The sequence below is a fragment of the Mus caroli genome, unplaced genomic scaffold, assembly GCF_978045245.1.
Source record: "Mus caroli unplaced genomic scaffold, Mus_caroli_1 scaffold_14, whole genome shotgun sequence".
Classification (NCBI taxonomy): domain Eukaryota; kingdom Metazoa; phylum Chordata; class Mammalia; order Rodentia; family Muridae; genus Mus; species Mus caroli.
Window position 1 is genome coordinate 53,822,690 of NW_028227269.1, and position 15,261 is coordinate 53,837,950.

At 36.9% G+C, this 15,261-nt stretch overlaps 1 protein-coding gene across 5 annotated transcripts in view; it reads right to left on the reverse strand.

Moving 5' to 3' along the window:
• The window catches only part of Ralgapa1 (Ral GTPase activating protein catalytic subunit alpha 1), a 209,045-nt gene that overhangs the window by 77,581 nt on the left and 116,203 nt on the right, over positions 1–15,261 (reverse strand). For all 5 annotated transcript variants that reach the window (XM_085830378.1, XM_021179389.3, XM_029484805.2 and 2 more), the window contains 5 exons: positions 12,146–12,271; positions 11,215–11,273; positions 8,447–8,555; positions 6,761–6,871; positions 3,601–3,669 (listed from right to left, as the gene is read on the reverse strand). In XM_085830378.1, coding sequence (XP_085686504.1) covers positions 3,601–3,669; positions 6,761–6,871; positions 8,447–8,555; positions 11,215–11,273; positions 12,146–12,271 — 474 coding nt within the window. The remainder of the gene's footprint in view (positions 1–3,600; positions 3,670–6,760; positions 6,872–8,446; positions 8,556–11,214; positions 11,274–12,145; positions 12,272–15,261) is intronic.

Below are 15,261 nucleotides of genomic sequence, written 5' to 3' on the forward strand. Positions count from 1 at the left end.
GAGTCTGTTTTCTCCTTCCACCATGTAGATTCCAGAGATTCAGCTTAGGTTGTTAGCCTTGGTAACAAATACTTATACCTATGGATCCATCTCATATCTCCAACTCTCCTGCGTGTGTGTCTGTGTGTGCATGTTTAGTGTCTTTCTTAGTTGCTCTCCATCTTACTATGAGACAGAATCTCTCACTGCACCTAGTGTTCACTGATTCAGCTAGCCTGGCTAGACAGCAAGCCCAAGCATCCTCCTGCTTCTGTTTCTCCAGCCCTGGGATTACTGGTGTGTACACTCAGTCTGGCTTCTTATGTTGTGTTGGGTCTTCAAGCTTGCACATAAAGCACTTTACAGTCTGAGCCATCTCCTTGGCTACCTCCATTTTCCTCTTCTAATCTGTAACACCTCACTGAGTATGCTGTCAGAAAACATTTATTCATTTTATTAAATAAAAGCTTTCATTAAATTTTAAGATATCACAGATACAATACTTTACCCTAAGATAAAATTATCTTATGTATTAGATTTAAAAATCATAATTAATGTTACGTAATAATTAGTGACATGAAAGTGGCAATCAGGCAGCAATCTTTAAAGATAATCTTTAAAGATAATCTGCTAATCTTTAAAGATAAAATTCTCCAAGTCAAAGTTTAATCTTATTCTAACCAATGGACCCTCACAAAACCAAAACTCTCCAAGTAAGAGAGAAAGTATCTGTGGTGGTTTGAATGAAAATGCCCTCCAAAGGCTTTTATGAATACCAACAATGATTAGAAAAAACAGCCCTGAAAAAGCTTAAAATGTAACACTATGTTTATACACGGGACACAAGGTTTGGGTCATTCTTTTGCTATAGAGCATTACTGAGTTAGCTGGTGAAATCTAACTAAGATTTATACATTACATTACAATGAACAGATCAATGTTATCACCCAAATGTTGACAGCTGCACTATGGTTACAAAGAAGAACTGCTCTGAGTTCCATCTGCAGCATCATAATAAACAAACCCCAATAAACCCCTGAGATTAAATGTTCCAACTTATAACTGAAATCAAAATTCTGAATTGATGTCAATAGAAAGAATAAAATCTATCTGCCAATGGTAGGTTCCTTTCTTCAGTTTCACATGTAGTAACAATTATACGAATGGGGGTGATTTAACCTAAATCTTTTCTCTGTCAGTTGGGGATAAAAGTTTAGTTTTTTGTTGTTGTTGTTGTTTTGTTTTTGTTTTTTTTAAAGTTGCAATAATTCCTCTGAAGTGTACAGTGACAGGGTTGTTTCTTCCTTTTCTTTTTAAATAACCACTATTTAAATGATCTTTGCTCCTTTTTCTTTTTCTGGCAGTGATGAGGATCAAACACAAGACTTCTTGCTAGGCAATTGCTCTGGAAGTCAGCTCTAGCTCCAGCTCCTTTTAACCTCTACCTGTATGTTTAAAATTACGTTATAGTCACCAATAACAATAAATTCTTTCAGAAATCTAAAATTCCTTGCTCATACAGAGCTTACTCATATTCTTACAAGCCCATGGCTAAGTAAGGTATATAGACCCCCTGTAAGCAATTTGACTGTCATCCGTAAGAAATGTGTTTTTATACTGTGCCTTGCTTAATAGTATTTATGGTTCCTAGATAAAATAAGACAATTCAGTAGGTGCTTATGTAAGTGTAATATGTAAGCTTCACACAAAATTTTGATGGAAGAAAAATCAAAGGTATAAGGATGTAAAACAGTGGAGAAAAAGCAGTCGATTTGGGTAATACTCTGATGCTAATTCTCCCGAGAGGCAAGCCAGACGTTCTAAAGATGCCTAGGACAACAACAACAACAAGCGGAACTTGAAAACTACAGAGGAAGATGAAGTAAGCCGAGTGCTCACTCCCTGTTGATAAGTGCATCCAGGTAAAAAGGGGAATCTGGATAAACTTTGGAAAAACATTTTTTCCCCGCAGGCAAGTGCCTGGGTTATGACAGTGCCCATACAAGCTTAAACCTGCTCTTCTTATTGCTGGTTAGTGGAAGAGTGAATGATAAAATTTAAAACCTGAAAAGCTTTCAGGGGATTAATTCTGTATCTTCTGATTCTGTCTTCCTGTCTCTTCCATTAGCTCCTCTCGTCACTCTTACTTGACCTCCCCTCTGCCTGTTCATTATTCTCTGTACTCAATCTTAATTGTCTCTCTGTAAGTGAACACATACATTCCTACAATTTTAATACTACTCTTGTGTTGACAATGGCAATAGTTTTATTCTCAGCCTTGAGTTCTCTAAACAGGCAAATCAGAGTAGCTTTGCTGGTGGTGTCTGCCTGCCCTTACTCTTGGTTCCCCGTATTTCTCCTTGGCTGCAGATTCCACTTTCTCAATACCTATTTACATTCCTTTAGATCAGCATTGTACAGACCTTTTTTTTTTTTTTGGTTTTAACAACTTTTGTTCCATTTAAGTAACTCATTTTTGTTTCTAAAGTGACTTTTCACTATATATTAAATATTTCATTATACATTAAACCTTTCAAGAAAAGTGATTTCAAAGAAAGACTTTTCCACAAAAGTCCAAGGTTCTTCTTACTATATTCAAAGGCCTTTAAAACCCAGCCATTTCTCATTTCTGCAATTCCATGTTTCTTACTTATCGACACATTATTATACAACACATTATATGATATGGAACTGCTTCATATTTCACCAAAACGCATTATTCTGTTTTCCATCTCCATGACTACATGTTATCTCTTCTATTTAGAATCATTCCAGGTCTTGTCTTATATAGGAAGTCCTGTTCATCATTGAGAAAATCCCTCCTCCTTAATAATTACTTCTTCCTATAAGCTATGATATCTTGTATTGAAGAAACCTTTATTTATATTTTATTTAGAGGTGTGTGTGTGTGTCTGGATGTGAGTATTAGTAGGTCAAGGGACAATTTGCAGGAATCAGTCCTTTCCTTTCTGAACACAGGTCCTAGGGATTGAATGCATCAAGACAAATAGCAGCACCTTTAATTGGTGACCCATTTTGTTGGCTCTCTTCTACTTTTTATAGTAGACATTTAACTCACTTGTGCCTCTAATATTTAAATTCCACTAGAGTAGAAAATATCATTTTTAACTTTGTTTAATGTGTCAACAGAACACTATTCATATATTTTGTGAAAAAGGATTAAGTAAGCAGAGGAAAATTTAGAATAGAATTTTCATAATATCTATGACTCCATAAAAAAAGATGACATAAAAGGAAAATAAGTTATTCACAAATTATTTACAAACTGGACTTGGAATTTATACTACTGCTATACATATGAAAATGAAAGACTCTTGACTAAAAGTAGATTTTAAGTTAAACATCCTTAATACAAAATTTCTAATCTAAAATCCTCAAAAATTCAAAACTTTGTGAGTACTAACACACTGCTATAAGTAGAAAAGTCAGACCTCATATCATATGACAGGATGTAGGCCAAATTTAGGTGTACTAAATTATTGCACAAATTATCCTCAGATAGAAAATGTACAGAAAATATAATGGATTTTTTGTTTAGACTTTAGTTCCAACCCCAATGCAAGATAAATAAATATTAAATGTCAAAATTTTAAAATTTACCCTCTTGTCCAATTCATATGATGAAGCTTCTGTACTTGGCAAAAGGTGGGTGATAGTTGCTATAAGGATCTGCAGGCAAAAGATGAATGAACAAGTAAATGAGTTTAAAATACATTCAATTCACTGTATTCCTTAAACTGTAATTACTAATGCTTAAGTAACACAAAATCTTTTGCTGCAAGCTTAACATCAATATAATATCTAAACATAGCATCTAACCCATATACTGTTACTTTAATTTGTACCATGTAAGCTTTTAAAGTACATTTAACTATTATTCATTTATAATCCTTATGCAGAGAACCACAGTTACATACATATGTCTTGCCAATGATAAATCATTTTATACTATTTCGATTCATAATGGTCAACTGATGTTTATAAACACAGATATTTATTTCCATTAGAGGAAATCTAAAGACAGAGGTAAAGGATTTATAGAAATCATTATAACCCTACCACCTCAAGAACCACAGTCCACTGCCTTTCCAGATCCCACTATCTGTGTGGACTGAGAAGCCTGGATCCAAATGCTTCAAAATTGAAAAATCTGATAGTGTATTCCAAAAGTTTTTGTGATCGGGGATATTCCTCAATTGGTATAGTTCTTGCCTAGGATGCAGGACTCCCCAAGTCACATTCATAGAATCACATAAAATGAGCTTAATGGAGTAGGCCAGTAATCCCAGCAACTGGGAGAGACAAGCAGGAGGGTCAGGAAGACCAGAAGTTTAAGGTATCCTCAGATATACAGGAAGTTACAGTCCAGCCTGGGCAATATGAGACTCTGTCTCTAAACTTAGAAGATTTGGGTTTTAGAGAATTACCTGACAGAGTCTATGGAAAGTATTCCAAGACAGGAAAAACAAAAAACAAAAAACAAAAACCCCACTAGTTCTTGCCAGGCGGTGGTGGCACACGCCTTTAATCCCAACACTTGGGAGGCAGAGGCAGGCGGATTTCTGAGTTCAAGGCCAGCCTGGTCTACAAAGTGAGTTCCAGGACAGCCAGGGCTACACAGAGAAACCCTGTCTTGAAAAACAAAAACAAAAACAAAAACACCCCTGAACTTTTACAATACTTCTGGTAAACAAGAATTTTAGAAAACGAATATTCAAGATCTGTATCTGTAACATACTTAAATATACTCTTTCATAAAAGAGTGCTTTAAATTAATATATATTAAAAGCACCAAAAGTTACATAAACACATGCAATAAAGAACATGACAAACACTCCTGTGTACAAGTTGCCTGCCTATCTAGGCCTCCTGAGGGGACAGGGTTGCAAGTATGTGCATCATTCGCAGGTCCTTTTGTTTTAAAGGGGTATTTAGTCCACATGAGTATTTTGTCTGCATGTTTGATTGTGCACCATGTTCACTACTGCCCGGGGTGTCAGAAGGGGCAGATGGCTGTGAGCTATAATGTGAAATCAAACTTAGGGCTTCTGGAAGAGCAAGAAACATTGTTAGCCACTGAGTCATCTCTCCACCCTATCCCTTAATTTCTTCTCCTCCTTCTCTTCTTGCTCTTCTTCTTCCTTTTTACTTATATGTCCATTTAAATATTTGTAGGTTTACATGCTGTCTGTGTGTATGAGTGCCCAAGGAAACCAGAGAGTGGTACCCATTCCACGGAGCTGGGGCTACGGAAGTTGGGGGCTGGCTGCCTGACGTGAGTCCTGGGATTGAGCTCAGGGTCTCCAGAAGGCTAGTGTAATTGCCAAGCCACCTCACCAGCCCCAGTCCCAGCTTTTTTAAAAAAGAATTTATGTGCATATATGTTTGTCTGTGTGTGGGTATGTACACGTAAGTGCAGGCTGTGTGGAGGTCAGAGCCATTGGATCTTCCTTTAGCTGCAGACTTAGGCAGCTGTAAACCACTTAATGTGGGTCTGGGAACTGACATCTAGTCCTATGTAAGAACAATAGATGCTCTTAACTGCTGAGGCAGATCTTTAGTGCCTCCCCCTCTCATTCTTATCTTTTATTCAATTTCTTTTGTAGAAATTGGGTTTGAACCTAAGCCTTTGTGTATGTTAAGCAAGTATTCTACCATCATGCTACATCTCCAACTCATTAAAAATCATTATTTTGAAACAGGGCCTCACTAAGTAGTTTAGGGTGTCTCAGAATGTTATTCTCCACCTTAGCATTCCGAGTAGCTGGTATGATAGATAGCAATCTCTACAATGCAGCCTCTTCAGCTTTGTTTGCATGGTACAAATGTAGTAGAGAGACTGGAACAAATGTGTGTGTGCCTGTGAGGGTGCATGTGTGCATGTGTGGAGGCACAGATATACTATGGCAATATATAAATGTTACAATACATATAGTGTAGGGTATATAAATCCTACACTACAAAGTGAGCTCTGATTTAAGATACAATGGACACATACACCAAAGACTCAAACTGTTTCAGCCCAAACCTAAAATTTACATAAATAAATAATATATGCAGAAAATGGATTTATTTAGTTCTTTTCTCTTAAATAAGGTAAATGAATGAAGGGACTAATTTCTAATATTAAAATATGCTTAAGATTAGATAGTGGGGAACTGCAGAAAGGGCTCTGCAGTGAAGAGAATGGCTGCTTTTCTAGAGGACATTCAATTTTTAGCACTAGGTAGCTCAGAACCTTCTGAAACTCCAATTCCAAGGATCTGTTACACTCTTTATCCTCTGTATGCCCAAGCACACAAGTGGTGCACACACATACATGCAGGCAAAAAAACACTTTCACACATAACATAAATGTGTCTTAAAAACCAACCAGGAACATACATACATGGGCCAGTCTGAGGCCCCTGGCACAAATATAGCAGAGGTTTGCCTGGTCAGGCCTTATAAGAGAAGATGTGCTTAATCCTTGAGAGACTTGAGGCCCCAGGGAAGGGAAGGCCTGGTGGGAGCTGAGTACTCTCTCGGAGGCAAGAGGGAGGAGGAAAGGGATGAGGAACTGGGGGTGGGGGTGGGGGCAACGACTGGAATGTTAATAAATAAAATTAAAAATATACAAAGAAATTATCAGGTAAAATAAACAACAAGTATTTACCTATGGGAAAATTAGTACCTATTAAAGTAACCTCATATTTCAAGGTATCCATATTTAAGGAAAAATTTTACAAGCTTACAATAAAAATAATGAAAATGTATTTACCTGAATAATTTTCAGGGGAGACTCCGGCTGGTAAGTCTGAAGTCTAGGGACATAGTGAACCAGCATGTGAAGCATGTTACAGGCAACGTGGGCAACTGTTTTATTAGTAAACTGCAACAACAAAAATCATTGTTATCAAAATGTATTCATGCATAGTCATCAATATTAGCTTCTGATAATTTAAATTTTGTTTCCCCAAAGCTTGTATGTGCAGTTTTTATTCTGTTCTTCACTTTGCTTAACAAAGTGACTTAAACATAGCATACAATCCAAAATATCTGTCAATTAACTGGTGTTATTCAAAAGTGCTTACTATGTAAATTATATATTTAGTCTTAAACAGATGGTATTAAAAGTTTGAAGACAAAAATAATAAACATTCTTTCATAACCAAAAATAAGCAGGACATGATGGGGCATATTTGAAATTCTAGCACTCATAATAAAGTAGAAAAATAGTAAGTTTACTGACAGTCTGAGTGTTCTACTGAATTGGGTTTAGCCTAGGCTAAATAGTGAGACTTTGTCTCAAACAATAACAGAAAAACAAACAAACAAATCCAAAACCAATCAACCAGCCAACCAACCAGCCAAAAACCCCAAAATAATACCAAAACAGAATAAAAAATTTAAAATTAAATTCAGACTTTCCAAATGACTATATTATTACTATTTTTTTTAATGAGTAGATGTGTTCTGACTGCATATTCACCATGTGTGTGCCTGGTGCCCTAGGAGACCAGAAGACAACACTGGGCACCTTGGAACTAGAGTTACAGAGAGTCCTGAGTTGCCATGTGCATGCAGTGGAATTGAACTCAGGGTCCTCTGAAATAGTAGTAAGTACAAAAAACCATTGCGCCACAGTTTCAGCCCCCAGATTACTACTTCTGAACTAACTCTATTCTTACTCTAAAGAGGATTTATATTATTAATCGTAAAACCAAAAGCCAAAAAATCTCAATAATTTAGGAAGACCAGAGAGTAAGTTAGAAAAATTTAGTTAAAAAACCAAGAGGTAGCCCCTGAACCACCCCTGCTGCTGCCTGGGCAGGGGAAAGGGGGTGGGGCACGGTGCCTGTAATTATAAAACATGAATTCAATTTAAAAAACAAAACAAAACAAAACCAAGAAGGCTGGGAAGGTGGTTCTGCTTGTGCCTACAGCCCGTGACTGTGACTCTGCCCCCAACATACAAATAGACCCATACACCCTCTCCCTCCCTACTTCTCCATTCTCCTTCTCTACCCTACTACTTTCTCCTTCTCTCCTTCCCTTCCTCTCCCTCTCCTCCACTCTCTCTTTCTCTCTCTCTCTCACACACACACACACACAAACACACACACAATCTCTCTCACTTCCCTCCTATATATGTTGTTTTCTTTCTTTTTTAAAAGGCTGGTTTCTTTTTAAAATGACACTCACATGTTTTTGGGGGAAGAAATCAAATACAGAAAAGTTCAGAACAATGAACTCATTACACAAATATCTTAGACTTGTAAATGAAGAAAATATCAAATAAAAAAACCCCACTTACTACTTTGAAAAAAAAAAAGTGAGACCATTCTTAAGGTGAGTCAGAATCACGACGTTAATGTACTAGTAGATGATGAAAATGATCATTCAATCTCTGGGAAAAATCATGAGTTCTAAACAATTTTAATATATTCCATTATAGTTTTCTTACCTTTAATGAAACACAAATTACATTCAGTGCTTCTTTAATTTGAGGATGATGAGATTCGTGGACTAATTCTTCACAAATCCAAATGCCTAAACTGCAAAGTGCTACACATCTGGAGGAGGGGGGGAAAAGGCAGCAGTGACACAGGGGACAAACATTTAAATAAAACACAATAGTACATTCACTGTTTAAGAGAATAAAAGACTTTGTAACTCTATGAGTTGGTTGATGGTGAACTTACTCTATAAGCTAGCTTAAGAAAAGAAAGCGTATTCATAGAAGGAATTAGGTAGTGTCCCATCCTTTTTTATTTAATGGAATAGTTGGAAGAATACTGGTATTAGGTCTTCTTTGAAGGTCGGGTAGATTTCTATTTCTGCATTGAAGCCATCTGACCCTGGGCTATTTTGGTTAGGATGTTCTTAATGACTTCTATTTCCTTAGGAAATATGGGCCTGTTTAGATAGTTTATCTGCTCTTGATTTAACTTTGGTACATGGTATGTGTCTAGAAAAATCATCCATTTCATCTAGATTTTCCAGTTTTGTTGAGTATAGACTTTGCGGTAGGATCTGATGATTTTTTTTTTTAATTTCCTCAGTTTCTGTTATGTCTTCCTTTTCATTTCTGATCTTGTTAATTTGGATACTGTCTCTGTGCCCTTTAGTTAGTTTGGCTAAGAGACCAGTGAGAGACCCTATGTATTAATGAAATAAAGTGGAGAGAACCAGAGGACACTTGACGTTGTCCTTTGGCCTATGCATATGCATGCAGGAGACATGTGAACACATTCATGCACACATACACACAGGAAAAGAAAGGGAAAGCATGAATCTTCTGATAGTCTACTAAAAATCAAGATCAAATAGGTGGCTATTAAAATATACTGTTTCCTTAGATGTATACAATTTCCATAATATAAATATTATAATGACCACTGATGTCAACTGCTGTAATTCAAAGTACTCCATAAGGAATAAAATATGATGATTAAGTAAACATACTTAAATAAGATTAAAACAAGTTATTTTAGTTATGGAGGATAAAGACTTTTAGAAGTCTGGAATAATTTGAAATGTGGTAATCAATTTTTACAAAATGCCAAGAACAGTAGTTATATTAATTGTCAGATTTAAGAATAACTAACTTGAGCTAAACAAAGAATTTTCAACTGAGGAATACCGAATGGCTGGGAAACACCTAAAAAACTGTTCAATATCCTTAATCATCAGGGAAATGTAAATCAAAACAACCCTGAGATTCCACCTCACACCAATCAGATTGGCTAAGATCAAAAACTCAGGTGACTGCAGATGCTGGCAAAGATGTGGAGAAAGAGGAACACTCCTCCATTGCTGGTGGGATTGCAAGCTGGTACAACCACTCTGGAAATCAGTTTGGCGATTCCTCAGAAAATTGGACATAGTACTACCAGAAGATCCAGCAATACCACTCCTGGGCATGTACCCAGAAGCTGCTCCAACTTGTAATAAGGACACATGTTCATAGCAGCTTTATTTATAATAGCCAGAAGCTGGAAAGAACCCAGATGCCCCTCAACAGAGGAATGGATACAGAAAGAAAATGTGGTACATTTACACAATGGAGTACTACTCAGCTATAAAAAACAATGAATTCGCTGGGTAGTGGTGGCACATGCCTTTAATCCCAGCACTTGGGAAGCAGTGGATTTCTGAATTCAAGGTAGGCTGGTCTACAAAATGAGTTCCAGGACAGCCAGAGCTATACAGAGAAACCCTGTCTTGAAAAACCAAAAAAAAAAAAAAAAAAAAAAAAACCAAAAAAACCAAAAAAAAAAAAACCCCAAAAAACTCAACAAACAAACAAACAAAAACCCAACCCCCCAAAACAAACAAACAAACAAACAAACAAAAAATCCCAAACAAAAACAACCCCCCCAAAAAAAACCCCAATGAATTCATGAAATTCTTAGACAAATGGATGGATCTGGAGGATATCATCCTGAGTGAAGAAGCCCAATCACAAAAGAACACACATGATATGCACTCACTGATAAGTGGATATTAGCCCAGAAGCTCAGAATACCCAAGATACAATTTGCAGAACACATGAAACTCAAGAAGAAGGAAGACCAAAGTGTGGATACTTGGATCTTTTTAGAAGGGGGAACAAAATACCCATGGAAGGAGCTACAGAGACAAAGTTTGGAGCAGAGACTGAAGGAATGATCATCCAGAAACTGGCCCACCTGGGAATCCATCCCATAAACAACCATCAAACCCAGACACTATTGCAGATGCCAACAAGAGCTTTCTGACAGGAGACTGATATAGCTGTCTCCTAAGAGGCTCTGCCAGAGCCTGACTAATACAGAAGTGGATTCTCACAGTTATCCATTAGACAGAGCACAGAATCCCCAATGGAGGAGCTAGAGAAAGTACTCAAGGAGCTGAAGGGGTCTGCAGCCCCATAGGAGGAACAACAATATAACTAACCAGTACCCCCAGGGCTCCCTGGGACTATACCAACAATCAAAGAAAACACACTGAGGGACTTGTGGCTCTAGCTGCATATGCAGCAGAAGATGGCCTAGTTGGTCATCAATGGGAGGAGAGGTCCTTGGTCCTGTGAAGGTTCTATGCTCCAGTATAGGGGAATGCCTGTGCCAGGAAGTGGGAGTGGGGACAGGATAGGGGATTTTCGGAGTGGAAACCAGGAAAGGGGATAACATTTGAAATATAAATAAAGAAAATATGTAAAAAAAATAAAGAAAGAATAAACTGACTTACCGTGCAGGACCAGAGGGCTCATCTCTTGCCGAGCTTAATACAGTTTTAATTATAAGTTCCTAGAACAAGAAACAAAAGAATTAATGGAAGGGGAAAGAAAAAAAAAGGGAAAGAGAAAAGAAACATAAGAAATGACAAGATCTAATGTCCTAATTCAACAATTATTAGTTTGCCATTCTGGGTCAGATAATGCTCTGGGCAGTAGAAATAGAGTCGGTAAGTAAACAGTTTGTTCTTTAATAAAATCTTAGCATTATTCTAAAAAGTAACCAACACATCATGAATTTGTAACTGTGACGTAGTCACAGAGTTTGTCACCATGGCTCACACTAACTGGGCCCAGAGCCTTGACAACAGCACTTTTCATGGCACTCCCTTCTACCTTGCTCCATGAGGTATTGAGTGTGTAGGACTAAACGTGATCATGTCCTATTTCATCTTTAAACAGAGGCTGACTTCTGCAGAGGCTCCAAACAACATGTTACTTGTTTTCTAAGCAGGGTTCGCTGCCATGCCTGCTCCTAATGACTGTGCAGGCCCTTTAATGCTGTAGGTATAGGAGACTGCCAATCCTAAGAGCAGAAAACTTCTATCATTTTGATAGAATTTATCAAGAAACACAAAGTGGAAGTCAAAACCTTTAGCTCTAGCTTGGCATCTCAATCTTAGAAGTCTGTATTAGCAGCACAGGTGTTGGGCACAGGCTATTTGAATACATGTTCAGTGAGTGACAGAATGACTCTTAAGGGACAGACATGTGAGTAGGCTCCATAGTGTGAAAGGGTTCAAAGCTTTTAAACTTGAAAAGGCTTTGCTCATAGTAGACATTCTAGTTTGATGCCTGGAACATTAACATTCTTTAATAACTAGATATCAAAAAGAAAAGGAAGAAGACAAATTACATCTTATTATACTGTGTCTTATTTCTTACCTTAACATCTGTAAATTGAGACACAGCAACGTCAGGGATGTTGGGATGGAGAGCAGGCAATTCACAATATAAGTTGGGAAAACAAACTAAAGATCCCAGAAGAACTTGTGCTTCCACTCTTGGTGCCTATATATCAGATTTAAACAATCTTTAAAATGCTATTTAATTTTGTCCTTAAACCACCATTAAAATATTCTGTCATATGATTATATTCCTCATGGCAGTGAGATCATGAAAAGACTCAAAAAGGAAGGAGCAGCCACAGTCAGGTTCCATCCAGAATTTCTAAAGAAAGTATGACTAGTCTCCATAAGCAGAAATCATCTGCAGGAAATGAATTTTAGCTAGGAATATAAGCCGGTATATGTTCAAGCTAATGAAAGGAAAAATGAATATGTTATTTACTTATTGAGAGACAGTGTATTGCTATATAGGCCATGCTGGTCCCAAACTAACTTTGTAGCCCAGCCTCCCAAGTGCTGGGCTTAATAGGCATGTGCAACCATGCCCAGCTAAATTATTTTAAATGTAATTCATGCTTCATTATCTATTGTTCAAACAAGTTTATGGCTTAGTGTCACTACTTTCAGATAAATAAAAAGGGATTAAAATGTTAATTCTATCTTCAAGAAACAGGTACCAGGCTAGCTGGCTTTTAACTTTTTATGGATATGAAAAAAAAAAAACCACTGTCCTTAGTATTTACTAACATTATAATTTTTGTTAATATATTAGTCACTATAGTAAAAAGTGACTTCATGTTGTCTTTCATTTTATTAAGTCAATTCTTTCAACACTAAACATTTCCTCTTCTGTCCTCTTAGATGCCCATTAAACAGAAACCAATGCATTATTTTGTTTACTTACAATACTTAAAATTGGCTTACAGGTTTAAGAATATGTAATAAAAATATGAAATGCCGGTATATTAACAATACAATACTTCCATTCACATAAATCAAGACTCAATCTCGAAACAGACTAGCAGTTTATTAAGATTTAAGCTTACTCTACTCTCAGCAGAACAGAAGAGATAATTTTCATTGGACCTGTTAGAGTATACCTAAAATCCTCACCCTAAAGAGGCTGAGGAAGGACATTTGTAACTTAAAGGTCTGCCAGTACTACCAGCAATACATTGTTTCAAACAAAGCAACAAAAGATAAAATACATATCCACATTTAAAAACCTAGATTTACACAGATATGAAAGGGCAGGGTAAACTCACATCAACCGTCCTGGTTTAAAACTATCATATACAAATAGAGTCGATTTTTAAAAATATCAATATTTGGTTGAAGAGCTTAGTTGAGTTTTTCTGCTAAGTTGGGTCAGGTAGCTGATAATATCTGAATGTGAGGCTATAAGAGGAACAGACTTTCAAGTGTCTATAATAGTTCTGTAATAGTTAAGGACAAAATTCTATCAATTATTATGTAATCTGCAAAAGGAGAGAGGGAACCATTAACAATGAAAGGTAATACAGATGGGATTGAACATGAGAACCAGAAGACCAACACTTGGAATTGGTGTTTTGAACGCCATTCAGAGGAAGATTAAGGGGACATGCCTGTGTCTAGCTTGTATCCTACAATGATTGGTTTCTATGTACTTTCTCAGTAATAGGTATTATATGAATTAGAGAGCACAGAAAGAGACTATATGTTCTGCAATATTCAAAGGAAGTGATTACATAACCCATATCCAGATGTAGGGGAGGAAAGTTGGTCACAGCAAAAGCATAGAGGCTTAATTCAGCAGAACTTTGAGAAGAGTTACAGAATACACAAGTAGTCATCTGGTATAAGTGGCCCACTGATGAGCAAAAGTTTTTACAGTAAATTAATAAGAAGTGACAGTTTAAATATTAATCTCCTTTGAGTTCTATCAACTTTTGCTAGTCTCTAAGAAGCTGATTATCTGGGTACCCTGAAAATACCATCATGAACTTGTATCTTGTGTATCAAGAGTTTGTCTTTCATGTAATTTAATCTAAGAGTAATATAGTCATTTAATATTCTCAAGGCACAGGTTTAACTATCTCTTACCATATTTTAAAGTATTTGTTTAAGCCAGTATTACACCATAACTTGGTCCACAGTATTCAAAACCTTCTAAGATATATCCCAAAACAATGCTTCTTGATTTTTAACCAATAGAGTCATTCATCATTTATGATCTAATCACAAAGTTGTGACTCAGTACTTAGGATAAGATCTGAGAGTCCAAACTGCTAATGAGCAACCAGATCACAGTATGTTGTGCAGATCATGCTTCAGCTGATAAGGAACATTTTTTGTTCTTCTGTTGACTATACTCCTGCACATTAAACTCCAAACAAAATGGATTGTCATTCTTTGAGCATACTTCAATTGAGTCTATTTACTATAACCTGAATACTTTCCTTTCATCTCCTCTATACAATATTACTAACCTTTTTTTTTTTTAATTTTAAGACCTATTTTATATTATTCATTGTATGTCTGCAGGCCAGAAGAGGGCACCAGATCTCATTATGGATGGTTGTGAGCCACCACGTGGTTGCTGGGAATTGAACTCAGGACCTCAGGAAGAGCAGCCAGTGCAACCAAAGGGTTAAGTGCAATGTTGAGCATATACTAGGAACTGTTTAGTAGGTGTTCAGTCAATAAGTATCTATTAAGTACTGCCCTATGCTGGAGTCTGGAGATAGCACGGTGCAAGCCACAGCTGCTCTCCAGGAGCTGTAGAGACAAAACTGGCTAGAAGTAGTCTTTTCTTCTTCATCTGCACATCTCCTGCAGGCGTTCAACTGTATCTAATTCAGATCTTTAAAAATACTACTAAAACAGCCGGGTGTGGTGGCGCACGCCTTTGATCCCAGCACTTGGGAGGCAGAGGCAGGTAAATCTCTTGAGTTCGAGGCCAGCCTGGTCTACAGAGTGAGTTCCAGGACAGCCAGGGATATACAGAGAAACCCTGTCTCGAAAAACAAAACAAAAACAAACAAAAATACTACTAAAACATCTCTCTTGACCTCCTGACTTATACATTTAATTACTTGATTGCCCTCTCATCAGTATCCTATACACACCTTATGCAATGCCACAAACAGTTCTTTTCTCCTTCCCTGTTGG